The sequence below is a fragment of the Fundulus heteroclitus genome, chromosome 19 (assembly GCF_011125445.2).
Source record: "Fundulus heteroclitus isolate FHET01 chromosome 19, MU-UCD_Fhet_4.1, whole genome shotgun sequence".
NCBI lineage: Eukaryota > Metazoa > Chordata > Actinopteri > Cyprinodontiformes > Fundulidae > Fundulus > Fundulus heteroclitus.
The window spans coordinates 29955551-29970034 of NC_046379.1; the positions used below are offsets into that span (position 1 = coordinate 29955551).

At 39.7% G+C, this 14484-nt stretch overlaps 1 protein-coding gene across 1 annotated transcript; it reads right to left on the minus strand.

The window, feature by feature from the left end:
• Window positions 1-2699: 2699 nt before the first annotated feature.
• Window positions 2700-13950, minus strand: LOC118556593 (protein jagged-2-like; the record flags this gene model as incomplete). The annotated part of the gene is given in 3 exon segments (XM_036150519.1): window positions 2700-5872; window positions 8340-8499; window positions 13819-13950. Coding segments are annotated over 3 exon segments (807 nt in total), but the record flags the coding sequence as incomplete, so codon positions are not given.
• Between the last annotated feature and the right edge of the window lie 534 nt (window positions 13951-14484).

The window sequence follows — 14484 nt, forward strand, 5'->3', positions numbered from 1 at the left end:
GTGTCTGCCTCATGGACCAAAACTGGGAGTTGGTTCCACAGGAGAGGAGCCTGATATATGATGGAGCTTGATTATTAAGGGCTTTATACGTTAGAAGAAGAAATATGATCCCTCTTGTTGATTTTCATCAGAACACTTGCTGCAGCATTTTGGATCAGCTGAAAACTTTGAACTGCATTTTGTGGGCGTCCTGATAGTAAAGAATTACAATAGTCCAGCCTTGAAGTAACAAATGCATGGACAAGTTTTTCAGCACCACCCCTGGACAGAATATTTCTAATTTTGGCGATATTCTGGAGGTTAAAAAAAGGAAACTCTGAAAACCTGTTTAATATGGGATTTAAATGACATGTCTTGGTCAAAAATAAAGTAGGGCCGAGCTCAATTTGTGGCACCGGCATCTGACACTGGCACTTCCGGTGGCAGCTGTGGCCCTTCCTGTGACACTTTCACTGGCATGCTCCTGCCAAGAAGGTGCTATGGCTTTTCCCGTACTGTTTCTGTTTTTAGGCAAACTGTTTGTTATAGATGCCAGTTAGACTATAACTACTTCCAAATAATCATATTTTATTTATATTATTTGCAATAAAAGCTGGCGGCTCATAGTGGCACTTCCAGTGGAGGTAATAGCAGCACTTCCTGTGCAGCTCAAGCTACTAGTGGCACTTCCTGTGGCAGCTCCAGCTCAGAGTGGCACTTCCTGTGGCAGCTCCAGCTCACGAGTCAAAGCACTTGTGGCAGGCGGCTGGCGAAAGTTCGCAAGGTTTTATTGGAAATAATATCAATAAAACATGATTATTTGGAAGTAGTTATAGACTAACAGGCATCTATGACAAATTGTTTGCCCATGCACAGCAACAGGAATGCGACAACAGCCGTGATACCTTCTTGGCAGTCGTATGCTGGTGAAAGTGCCACCAGAAGTGCCACTACTAGGTGCTGCTGCCACCAGAAGTGCCACTATTAGCTGCTGCTGCCACCGGAAGTGCCACTATTAGCTGCTGTTGCCACCGGAAGTGCCACTCCTTGCTGGAGCTGCCACAGGAAGTGCCACTCTTTGCTGGAGCTGCCACAGGAAGTGCCACTAGTAGCTGGAGCTGCCACAGGAAGTGCCAGTATCAGATACCAGTGCCACAAATTGAGCCTGCTGTCTCTCCAAAAATAACACCAAGATTTTTTACTTTATTACCAGAGGCCAAGTTAATGCCATCCAGATTAAGTGATTAATTAAGAAGTTTATTTATTGAGGCCTCTGGTCCAAAGATTACAATTTTAAATGCAGGAAATTTAAAGTCATCCAGCTTTTGATGTCATCAAGACATGACTGTAGTCGAAGTAGTTGAATGGATTCATCAGGATTTATGGATAAATATAGCTGAGTGTCATCAGAATAACAGTGGAAATGAATCCCATGCTGTCTGATAATTTTGCCAATCGGAAGCATATATATAGTAAAGAGAATTGGTCCAAGGACTGAACCCTGTGGCACTCCACAGGTGACCCTAGAGTTTGAAGAAGATTTATTATTAACATGAACAAATATGAATCAAACTGGAATCTGTCCGATATATAAGATTAAAACCAGCCTAATGCTTTCCCCTTAATCCCTACAGTATGCTCAAGCCTTTGCAGGAGTATATTGTGATCAACTGTATCAAATGCAGCACTGAGATCTAACAGGACAAGTACAGACACAAGTGCATTATCTGAGGCCATGAGAATATCATTAGTGACCTTTACCAGAGCTGTTTCAGTGCTATGATGAGCTTTTAACCCATCCCCTTAGGGAGCAATGGGCTGCCACTGTGGGGCACCCAGGGAGCAATCTGGGGTTGAGGGTCTTGCTCAGGGACCCAGAGTGCAGGCTGTGGGGATCGGACCGGGTACTTGCAAGCTTCTCAGAGCGCAAGTACACTGCTCTAACCACTAGGCCACCACTCCCCAATCAAATATATAGGAGCCTTTAGGCAGCCCGAGCCCAGAGTATGCGCTAGCAACAATAAACCAACAAGTTAATTCAATATAAAAGTTAAATTTGTTTTGGCCTTATGTTAGAAACAGGGCAGTGTAGTCCGACTACTCTGTCCTCCCGGCAGAGACGGATTGCTCTCGGTCTTAGGAGAGAGCTGTGTACGTGGAGGGGTGGAGTGATATTACACACTTGGGAAGAGTACTTAATTTGCCTTATAATCCAGTGCGTCTTATGTGTGGACATAGACACACAGACACGTTAATTCACAGTGCACCTTATAATCCGGTGCGCCTTACGGTCTGAAAAATATGGTAAATACTGTTATTTGTTCACACTCCATGCCACACTCCGCCGACCCAGTCAATCCCGTTTTGTCAATTCAAATGGCCCAAAACTTCAGCATACTATTGTGAGAAGCTTGTAGATGGAATGTTTGACTCAAGACCACAATTTAAAGGGCAATTCTACCAAAAGAGGAAATAGATAGAACCTACTGAATCTGAATAGTCTGAGATTTTGTGATCAGAGAAACTTTTAGTAACCTTAAGTGACCTAAAACTTGGAAGAGTATAGTCTGAATTAATATCAAATACCGCAAACAGTAGAAGAAATTGTTCTTAGTTTTTATTTGTTGTATTTAATTGTGCTTCAGTCTTTATTCTGATTTACATATACAAAAGTATTAAAGACAGCAACAGTATCCATGTGAAGAAATTAGACAGCACCATTTTTGGTATAAAATACTTTAATAAATAATAGGATTTCTTTGAACAAAAAATGAAGTCAGCTAACAAACCAAGATTTTTCCTTTTTTTTTTTTTTTTTTTACAAAACCATTACAACGTTCTGAGCATTCAGCTGCTCTTCTTGGGCTAACATAATGCAAATTTTACAGTCAAAAATTTTATTTAGGTTCTCTTTCATCATTATTAACAAAATGTTTAAAAAAACAATTTTCCTACACAAATAGTGACAATATGTGAACTTTCCCCCATTATTGCTGAATTATTCACAACAGTGAACATCAAGAATTATACAACTTGTTCCCTTCATTTAACCAGGAAAAAAAGAACAGGGAAATAGAATGGGCATGTTACATTATGAACTTTCCCAGTCATATCATAAAGACTTTTGTATTGGGTCATGAGGATGTTGCTTAAGGGCACTTCACTATCCGGCACCTTGATACCGTTTGTGGCATGTCCGCTGTCAACAGACCATAAAACTGTTTATCTGGAAGGGGAACATGAGGCGGCTAAAGCGAGACGGCCTGTGGTGCTTTGAACTATCCGGACCCTGTGACCTGTAAAGTGTGTATTGAAAATAGAAAATCAGATCTATTTCTATGCCATTTTTAGTCTTGTGATCTAAATGGACAACTTGCAGCAAAACTGTCAATGAACACCCTGTAGTTTGAGCCCACACGAGTTAACATCTTGATCTGTCATCCCATTGATTCTGACCAGCTTTCCTCCCCCTACTTACAACAAAGTGTCCACCATTTCATGATGCTGCTCATTATGTTGGCCGAATGGCTGAATGGATAGTGCTAAGTGTCCAAAATCCATGTTATGTTACTTATGAAAGTGTTTTTAAAGTTGGTAGCATAAGATACGCAAATAAATAAATAAAAAGCTTTCAGACATACCTTAAATTTATTGGATATAACCAAGCTATTGTGAATGGTTGGGTAAGAATGGTGAACTGGGAATTCCCTTTTCAGATCAATTTCAACTGAACTTAAACAGAAGGCATAGAGGGTCTGGTAACAGACAATACTTGGAAAACAATAGGATGTGTAACACCAGTAAAATTAGGAAATTCAGAGCCCAGCGTTGTATAAAACAACAATAATTATGTCTGGTTTACTTTAATGTTGGCCTTAGATTGGAGTTTGTGATTAAAAACAAAACAATAAAACAGTAATGCTGGGACCAGTAATAGGACAGTGAAAAATTATAGTCATCAATGATCTTTTTAAAATATAAACAAAAACAAAACAAAAGGAAATGCACATTTTGAAACAAAGGTTTAGGAAGGGTTGAAAAAAAAATCACCTATATATTATTACTATAGCAGAAATATAAGAAAACAGAAGATGAAAGATAGCTTTCACAATAATGCACGGCTAAAACAACACAACTCTCCAAATTCAGCATTTGTACAATGGCAATTAACAGTTTTTTTTAAACAGTTCTGTATTAATAATTAGGGTTGAGCATAGAGAAAATCTGAAAATCATTAGAATAAAACCTGCCAATAATAAACGGAATGACATAACAATCCAAATCAAAGCCCACAGGCAACCTTATTATTTAGAATTACTGTAATACAAAAAAAATCACTTAACTTACTAAAATCAAATATACACAGCCATTTCTGTCCTATTTACATGTGTTCTGTACATCACAATGAAACAATTATTTGCTGCAGGAAAAAGTTTGTTACTTAAACTTTCTTCCATTTATATGTATTAAGAATCAGCAAGTGTGAAAAAGAAGCAAAAAGCTAGCAATTCAAGGCACTTTTGTTCAAAAATAAAAATACTGAACGACCAGTGTGTAGAAAAACAGGAGGCAATAACTCTTATTTTGAAAGGGCAAATGCAGGAACGTTTAAGCCTCAACATAAAATGAAACATAAGAAAAATGCAGAAATGTAAAAGACAATACTTCCTACTTTAGTAGGAATAAGCAGCGAACTGGGGGATAGCCCGGGATCACTTTTCTTTGCCAACGGCACGAGGGACAGAGCCTTTGCTAAGCACCAGTTCCTCCAGCACGTGCACGACAGGGTATGTAAACAGAAAAGCTTGGTATGCTATTACTTGAATGTAAGTGTTGACCATTCACATAGGAAAATATAATTTACTCAAGACATAGCCATTTATGTTGAAGAAGACAAAGAAAAGTCCCTCGATGAAGCCTTGTTTCTTCCAGAGGATCGTGCATGAGCTAGAGGGGCGTGTTTAGTCTTATGCATGTCAACTGGGAGGAGAGCAGGGGGGAGAAGGAGGGTTTCTCATGGGGTAAAACAGTTGGGAGCGGGGCTTACAGTTCAAACTACACTGTTTTCCTCACTGACGGTTTGAATTTCCTTTAAATGTTCACATAAATAATGAAACCAAAAAGCTTCAGCAGTCCAGTAGTGTTTTGAAACAAAAAGGAGAGGAGTTTCTTGGACTCCAGAAACACAGAAGTTTATTTTTTTTTTTCATGCCATTTTTTTTTTGTTTCATGAGTTAAAAAAAGCCTCCCTGCTGCAAATACAGAATTTAAATAAGGCTCGATAAACAATAGAAAATTAAAATATCTGTAGTCTGCCCTTGTGGTGCAAGAGTTTTAAAGTCTGTTGCGCTGAAGACTCTGAAGGTCCCTGCTTTAGTTTACACACAGTGGTCTTTAATGTCTTCGCTAAGATTGGCGGCATTAAGATTTTTACACCGGTTGTCTTTGGGGCTGTATGCCGTCCGATGTGGCGCTTTCACTGGACGGCTGCCTGTTGTGCAGATCACATCCGCCTTTATAATCATGCTCCTGTCCTGAGCTCCCATCATGGGGAACTTGTGAGGCAGACACTTATCCCCCAAGCCCAGGGCCCTCTCTTCGTCTTCCTCCAGCACCCCTTCCAGCTGCCACTCCTCCTCATCGTCATCGGCCCTATCACACGTCCTGTCAGAGGGGCCCATTAGTTTCTTGCATTCATACTGAATGTCTCTGTCGCGGTTGTCCTTTGGGGTATTGCCCCGCAGCGGCTCCAGCTGGTTGTTAGCAGTGATGTCTTCAGACAGGGCAGCTCTCTCTCGCTCTTTCTTTCTTTTACGGGTCCACCAAATGCAAACAACAAGGCAGAAGATCCAGAGGATGCTGAAGACAACCCCCAGCACAGGGACTAAATAACCTGAATGAGAGTGAAACAGAATATGTTAGAAACTGACTTTGGTTTGTACATTTTATTTTGGTAAGGATTTCTATTTAATACACCATTTTAGAGAAATGATTAGTAGGGTTATAACAATACACACTGGAAAATATTACTTATGGTTTATTTTTTGGTTTCAAATAGAGTAAAGGTTTGAAAGATTCCAAATGGTGACATTTGTGTTTGACCTGTCCATAAACTGTTGTCCTAATTCTAAAAACGTCTGGAAATGTTCATTTTTGTGTTTTTACAAATAGAATAAATGTTTCATAAATCTCAAACTTTCCTCAGTGCTGAATAATTCAATTCAAGTAGGATCACATAATACTTGACCATGATGATGATCATGTTAGGGTGTGTTTGTTTAGTGTTCTCTCTTTCATGGGGCTGTAGGTTTTTCTCAGAGGGTGGGGCTGAGCAGTGTGCTCCAACACACCTGTTCCTGATCTACCATCAGCTGGAGCTTAAGAGGAGCTGGCGGCTTGTCATTTGACGCCTGAGTGTCAACCCAAGTGGTACCACTAGCCCTGTAAGTCTTTCCTCATTGTTTTCTTTTTGTGCTCATGCTGACCCTGCTCTCTCCACCTTCTTTTAAAGTTACTTCTCACTAAGGCCTCCTGGATTCCCAGTTCAAACTTGCTTGTGCCATAAATTCTTGGTCAGTTTCCTCCCAGATCAGTAATTACTAGCTCGTCACTCCTTTGGAACCTCCAGCCTACCTGTCCACTCTCCAGTGTTCAGTTACCAACTTCACACCAGAATGCAGCTACACGGACCAACACTACCAGACTGCCCACTACTCCTGGCTCTGAGTCATGCACATATCAATGTTAAGATTTTTTTTTTAATTATCAGAATCAACTTTATTCAACAAGATTGCGGGCATAAACAAGGAATTTGACTTCGGATTCCATTGCTCAAAGAAAACAGGCAGACAAGTAGCAGCAAGTAGAACAGCAATCTACAATCCATAACAGAAGAGACAGTATTCAGGGGAAAAAAGTAAGAACAAGGGCAATTTTTTCACAGCAGAGAAGCTGACGACCATGACTATAAAGTGTTAATCTTAGACACAGCATGGGGATCAAAAGTGGTTCTATGTCAGTTCGTTTTAGACATCAGTGCTCTGTAGCGTCGACCTGAGGGTAAAAGTCTGAATAACCTCTGACCAGGATGTGTTGGGTGGACAGCTATATTAGATGCTATTTTACTGGCCCTGGACCTATACAAGTCATGAATGAATGGAAGTTCAGCCCAGGTGATCCTCTCTGCAGCTCCAATTGTTCTTTGCAATTTGGACCTGTCCTGTTCTGTGAATAAACTGCAGATGTGCAGTCATTAGTGCACAGAGAGAAGAGGGCACTGATCCTTGTTCTTGGGCAGGAGAAGATGCTCCCCAGCCTCACCTGCTGCTGGCAGTTGGTCAGGGGGAGGGAAGAACTGTGAGCTGGGTGAGTTTCTGGTGGAGGATGTTTGGGTTGATTTAAGGTCGAGCTGAAATCTACAAACAGAATCCTGCCATATGTCCCTGGATGGACAAGGTGGCATATGCTCCCTCTCAAGATTTAACTTTTATTCCATACTCTTATCTCTCGCGGTGATTCACAGTTCAGTGGACTCCCTTAGGACCAGCTATCTACATCTTCTTTGTATTTCATTAAACTTGTTAAACGTTAACCACAGTCTCCTGAGAGATCTCTTACATGTGGCTCAGAAGCTGGCCACAAACCAGGACGGATTGTTACAAGTCCGCTAATGCTTCTTCAAACCAGTAAAAAGGCTCAAGTTTCATCAGACACCAATGGTGGTACCATTTCATGGCATAACTTAAAGTCTTTAATAGTAGTACTTTTTGTGATTTAGGTGCCAATGTTTTGCAAGTTTCAATATATATTAAAGAAATTCGGTGTTTCAAATGTTGTGTATCATTTTTAACCTTCACTCATAATCACAGCACAGTGCTGAAGTCCTTTAAATTGCTCCTTCATATTGTTTTTTTTGACATACAGCTGTTTAAAATTGTTGCTACCTTGTCTATTTAAAGCACAGCTTCATATACAGGGCTTGTCAAAATACCGTTCAAATGAAAAAAGCAATGTGGCATTTTGATGTTGTGAGATCTCATTCCACCCATAGTGGTTAATAAGATAGTTTTGTGCCAGTAAAGTAATCTGGGTTTCTGATAGGAAACAAGGTCCTTGTTGCATTGTCAAGTCTGTTGAGAATCTATTTACACATTAATCTATACTTCCTATCTTCCTAAATTAGATAGACATCACAGTGCTGGGTTCACAGCTTTTTTTTCTTCATATTTTCAACTCTCCTGAAATATCCCAACATCACCACAGAGAATCCACCAACAACCTTTTTTTTCTTAGATTTCTATGACATGTGGTTAACTTGAGGACAGACAATAATTCCTTGTTGCCATAGATGTTGGACTCACCTTCAGCAGGACATTCAACCTGCATCTCCACACTGGCTTCCACTACAGCTTGAAGGGTGGTAGTGTTGTGGTATTTCGACAGAGCTCCAGTAATGGCACTGGCAGCCTTCTGAATATATCCACAGTCACTGTCCTTTGATCGTCCGTCCTTTTCAAAAGACTGCAGTTAAGAAGACATAAAAAGGACACAAACAGATTTTAGTCCATAGCACTTCTCCAGGTGCTTTTTTCAAGTTTGCTTCTTGGTGTCGTAACTCTGAGACTGCTGCTGAAATTTATGAATAGAAATTTAATTGAAATTCTATGTGAGGCCACGGTGTGTAACAACTGAGTAGATTTATAACATTTTCCATTAATAACTAACCACATTGTTGACTAAATTACATTATTATGACTGAATGACAAACTTTTACTGCCATTTCTATGGGGGATCTCTTACACAAGAAAAATGTTGGCATGGCGTTGTCCCAAAGGAATTTGCAAGAAACAGTTTATACTAAGATTAAACATAAAACAACCGTGAGCAATAGTTCCTGAAATCTACTGGTCTACTTGGGGATATCAACCATCTCAAATTATATTGAGCAACTATTTCGTCACAATCCACCTGTCTAACTACTACTACTATTACTGTATTTGTAGAAGTGATGGAGTATTCACAACCCCAGTTAAAAGCAAACAAATAAGAGGTTTCTAGTCCTCTCTCACAGGTGCGCTATTTGCTGTTTTGAGGTTTTAAGCCAGGGTGATTAGACTTCATAACTGCAGATGAAAGTGCCAGCATTTTTTTTATATAAAGTTAAATGAGGAAATCCAGAATGTTAAACAATAAGCAAAACTATTTACGTTTCTGTACAAACTTAGGTCTATTCGGGTTTTTCTATAGTGCCATTTAGCAACACATGCCATCTACAGTTTCTCCACAAGACAAACAGGTAAAATTTGAATCCTATTATATAAAATCCAAATCCATCCAAAATACATCCAGCCCAAATTATAAGTTGTAAAACATTATACAGTTATGAAAGGTTGACCAATTGCATTGAGCTGCTGACAAGCAATAGCTTTGCCAAAAATGTGTGAACAAAAGATTAAGAAAGGCAGAGTGGAGAAAATGAGCCAGTTTTACATTGGACAAAATTTAGCAAACAGAAGAAAAGGAAAAGACAATTCAACTGTCAGAATGAAAGAGATGCTAATCCTAACATCTGGCAGGAGCCATGAAGCCACTTTATGTTCCCTGCTGAGACCATGGCTGGAGTTAATTCTCATATAAGGTGCTGAGGATAAAACAGTGGAATTGCTATGGAGTACTGAGCAGGATTAGCTTGGAGCCGTGTAGTTAGATTGGCCCACACAATAAAGAAGAGAGTGGCCATGCTCCTTGTTCACTCTGGGAAAAACGGCGTCTTTAGTTTCTCCTGAGGAAAATAGCAGCTCATTCCCAAGCCTCCAGCCCCACGGCTCTGACTCACTGACTGACACCTGAGTAAAAACACCAATAATCTCCTGGGAAAAAGAAATACAAAGATTTCCTGTTTCTGTTTTCTACAGGCATAGAGAAAAAACACCAGAAAGTCTAACTTCACAATGTTCCAGCTACACATAGCAAAACTAGAGGAATTTATGCTCAATGGCCACACTAACTGCCATTAGCAATATAAGCTGGTAACATTGAATTTCAACACTGTAGCAACTTGTTCATTATCTGCTCGTCACTGGTTGCAACTGTCTGTGTAAAGTCCTGACAGAGGAGGCAGGTGAGGCACTGCCAAGTACCAAGCCACCCTGATAGGGAGCAGAGGTGAGCCCCATAGGAACAATGGGTTAATAGGTGCACGTCGCAGCATGCTTTTCTTCTACACCGACATAAAAGACAAGTCTGTAACCGTACACTCCTTTAAATTTGTTCTGACAAAATGGGAGAATACATCTAAAAAATAAAGGATTTTTCTGAACCAGAATTTTAGTCAAAACAGTCGATACTAGAAAGAGGATGGTCAACTCCATGGCAAAAAGATCTACTTTAAACAAGGGGGACAAATGTAACCTGCTGTATTCAACAGCAGTGGTGCTCTCAGAGCCTTCTAAAAATATACTCAAACACAGTGTTGTCCTCAGTTACACTAAGGACCCATTCAAAAGTTCATTCATTTTGATAACTATATCAGAAAGTGAAACAGATTATATAAAGTAATTACACAGACTGATACCAAGTAGCAAATTTTCAGTTGGTGCGGTTTGTTTTTATGCTGTACTTTGTCAATAGAACCAGACCTTTTGACCAACCTGTTCAACCCCTTGCCTATGGTGGCACTGCACCAAGACACACAGAAGGAAAGAGGCTGGTCAGCAACATAGCACAACTTCCTTTTTCCTGAAATTTTAAACAAAACCGAAAGGCAACAGATTTTAGCAGTGTAAGTACAATGCTGTCTTTTTGGGAAGGCCAAAGGCACACTGGAGAGACCGTGTCTCAGATGGCCTGGGAACATCCTGACTTCCCCCAGAGAAGCTGGAGGAGACAGCAAAGAGACAAGGAAAGAAGCAACACTTCTTTGCAGTTGGTCTGAGTATGAAAGGTAGACAGCCGCTACCTTTTACCACATGAGGTAGATGGATGGACACTTCAGAGACAGAACTTAACAGCTTTAAGTGTATGTAAAATGAGACAAAGCCTCAGTAAATGAGGTAAATCTACAAATCTGATACAGAACATCTGGGTATAGAAAGCTGAAGTGAACCACGCCTGAAGGGAACTTCAGGCGTGGTTCATGGTTTGTAAATCGTAAAGTTATATTTCGGTTTGACGCACTCTGTTCCTTAATATTATTATGGACTTCCATAGGGAAAACCCTATCAGTCTCCCCACCCCTCGGCCAATCACTGAGAAGCACTTTGTTCACTCAAAACTCCTCTCGAGTCAGCTCTGTTTGACCCTGCCATTGAGCAGGGCTGGAGAAGCCCAGGCTATCGCTAAAAAAACCCTGCTCCTTGAAACACTTGCAAATTGATGGAGGTGAGTGGTGCGCAGATAAACCAAGGCCAGCCAATTAAACATAAAATATATGAATAGAAGCCAAGAGCTGTTACTCTTAAACTTTGACACAGAATAAGTTATTACTTTCACACTGTGCCATTCTTTTATTAGTCTTGTGGGTATGTGTCTAGTGAACACCATTAAACTCTACGGCAAGTGAACAGTAATATTCTTGACAGCATTACATGCACTTGCCTCTGAAAGATTTTCTGCCTCACATTATTAAAAAGCTACCGTTGGCATGAAAACAAAGTGTATCACAAATAATTTAAGAACTGACTGCAAGCCCTTGTTGTGTTATATGAGGGTAGTGCGGGCTGAGAATATTAAGATAAATCATTGACAGTGGCATAAAAATGTAACACTTCAAAATAGTATATTAATACAGAAATGATGATGTGATCAGCCTGATGAAGATTTCTGCTGAGTATCCGCACTCCAGCATACAGGCTCATTTTTCCACGCCCTTTCTGAGACTTCCTTTTGCAGATCTCAGCAGAAAATTAAGAAAAACTCAGGGTAAGCCCAAACAACCCTACTACTAAGCAGGGTTGTTTCACAAACTGATTTGCTGTCATAATTTGACTCAGGATATCAGCTTCCGAGCATTCTGATATGAAATAGCTAGGGTATGTAGGAATTCACCCTAGAACTTACTCTGGATACCTACTAACTTGGCTTTGTGAAACAGGGCCCAGGAATGTTTTTCTATTTGTTTTTCTTTGTAATTGTAAAGCCTTGCACTGGAAGAGGCACACCACTCCTGTTCCTGTATGTGGGTCTCAAAGCTGTCTTGAGGAACAAGAGCTAATCCCTCTATTAAGCGCTTTAATCTCCAAAATGGCTGACTTCCTTCAAGTATGGGTGGCCAAGGGAGTCTGACAGGGGGAAAAACACAACGGCAAACAGAACGCAAGAAAGATGAACAGGATATCTTTGGGGAACGGACGTAAAATATTACTGGTCCTGATTAGTGACCAGATGATGAATGCAGCTAATTATGCTGATAACACTGCTCTGTGTGGAAGCTGTTGCTAAGTAAAAAAAAAGCATAAAACTCAACTATGTTGTATACTGAAGCGTGAGCTGCTGCTTCTAAAACAGGATGAGACTGCCACCGCGAGCAGGAAGTTGAGCCTATTGCAATAAAGTTGTTCTGCTCTTCTTTTGGATATCAATAGAATTATCGATCATGGAACATGTTAAAACCTTTTAAGGTTGATAAGCATGTTAAATCCTGATGTAAAGACAGGTTATCATCTCAACATCACTCATTTTGCTTTTGTATTAAATAATAATGTAATGGTTAATTTCCAAGGTGTCTTAAAAAATAGACATTTCATCCAGCGGTTTAAACTAAATTAATTCTCATGCATGTTGTTCCTAATCCTTTTCTGATGAAGAGGTCCAATTTTGCTGTGGCAAACTAAGGAATAGTTGTTGATGGAGAAAGGCAACTGTGGGACACTACATAAAGTACATTTATTTAATTCCTGTGATTATTTATTTTATGGTCCTTAGAAAATGTTAAATATAAAGATGAACCGAAAAATCAGCTACTGACGATTTTCACCTTGATCTGCCATGACTTGTAGCCAACAGGTTGAAAACTTAGAAATCTGTTTTTCAATCCATACATTCACCATAAATAAGCAATACCAGGAAGGGGTAGCAACAATACTCTTCAGTGAGGAAGGTGTGACAGTGAAGAAACTCAAAGTTAGCCAATTTAATATATGTGGGATGTTTAAAATGAGCTCAAAGGAAGCACAGAGATGTAAGATGACAGTTTTAAGAATACTGCATTTCGTAGACATGTTCGCGATTCATTCAGGTTGTGATAAGGAGTGCAATACTTTTGGCAGAGAAAAACAAGGCTGGACATATTACAGCAAAGTTTCTCTGTTTCATTCTTTTAAGATCTCAACCTCTGCCGTTGAACATTCTGGGATCAGAAATATTTTTTGGAAGTTTCTGAAATCAGTTTAGGATTTTCTCTGCAAAATATATATTTGGAGACTCCTTTTTTTCACCAAAGGCTAGCCAGGTTAACTGTGCTAATTGTTTTTTTTCCTCTGTTTTTTTGTTTGCTAATTGTTAAAGACAGCTTATAACCAAAGCCCTGTTTTACAGTGACTGTTCTCTGATTCAGATTGTGTGCTGTTGCTTCTGCTGCTAAAATAAAAAGACCTCTCATTTGAATACTGTTCTCATAGCTTTAATTATTACTGATCTGACAAAATTGGCAGGAGCACTGGCCACAATACTTTGATCAGTGCTTTTCCAGTTTGAATTTTATAAAGTATGTTTTATTTTAAAAAGCAGGGTACAATGTGAAGGCTCACACCTATACATTTAGGTACTTTTTCAAGCATCTCTTATATTTGGCAGAACAGGGTTGAAAATGTACTAGCGAGGGACAGAATGTGTTGTAATCACCATGGCGACCTCTACAGCATCCCGGGTAGAGTGGGACAGGTCACAGAGGATAGTCAGTGCCCGGTCTTCGGCCAGCGTCTGAGTCACCGGGAGATACCTCAGCTCTGAGCAGATGTTCTCTACAGTAGTGCCCTGCCACACACACAAACACACAAGGTAGGCAGATTAGTAGTCACATTTCTAAATTACACTGGTGTGCAAAAGTGTTTTCACCACACAGATGTTTTTTGCTTTTGTATCACTAAACTATTTCACATCATCAAACAAATGTTACTATCAGACCAAGATAACCTGAGTAAATAAAATAAGCAATTATCATATGATGACTTCATTTATTAAGGGGAAAAAGATCCAAACCGACCTGGTTAAACGTAATTACCCCCTACTCAATGGATGGTAAATGGACTAAATTTCCATTTCTACTCTTAATTTAATTAATGATTTCTGAGTCAAGACCCTTAACCCCAGATTGCTCCGAAGGTGCCAATACAGTCCAGCTCACTGCTCACTAAGGGATGGGTTAAATGCAGAGGACAAATTTCATTGGAATGTATGTTGCATTTACAACAACAATAATAATAATAATAATAGGGCTGGGCAACGATTAAAATATTTAATCGCGATTAATCGCCCTGATTAATCGCGATTAATCGCGATTAATCGCAT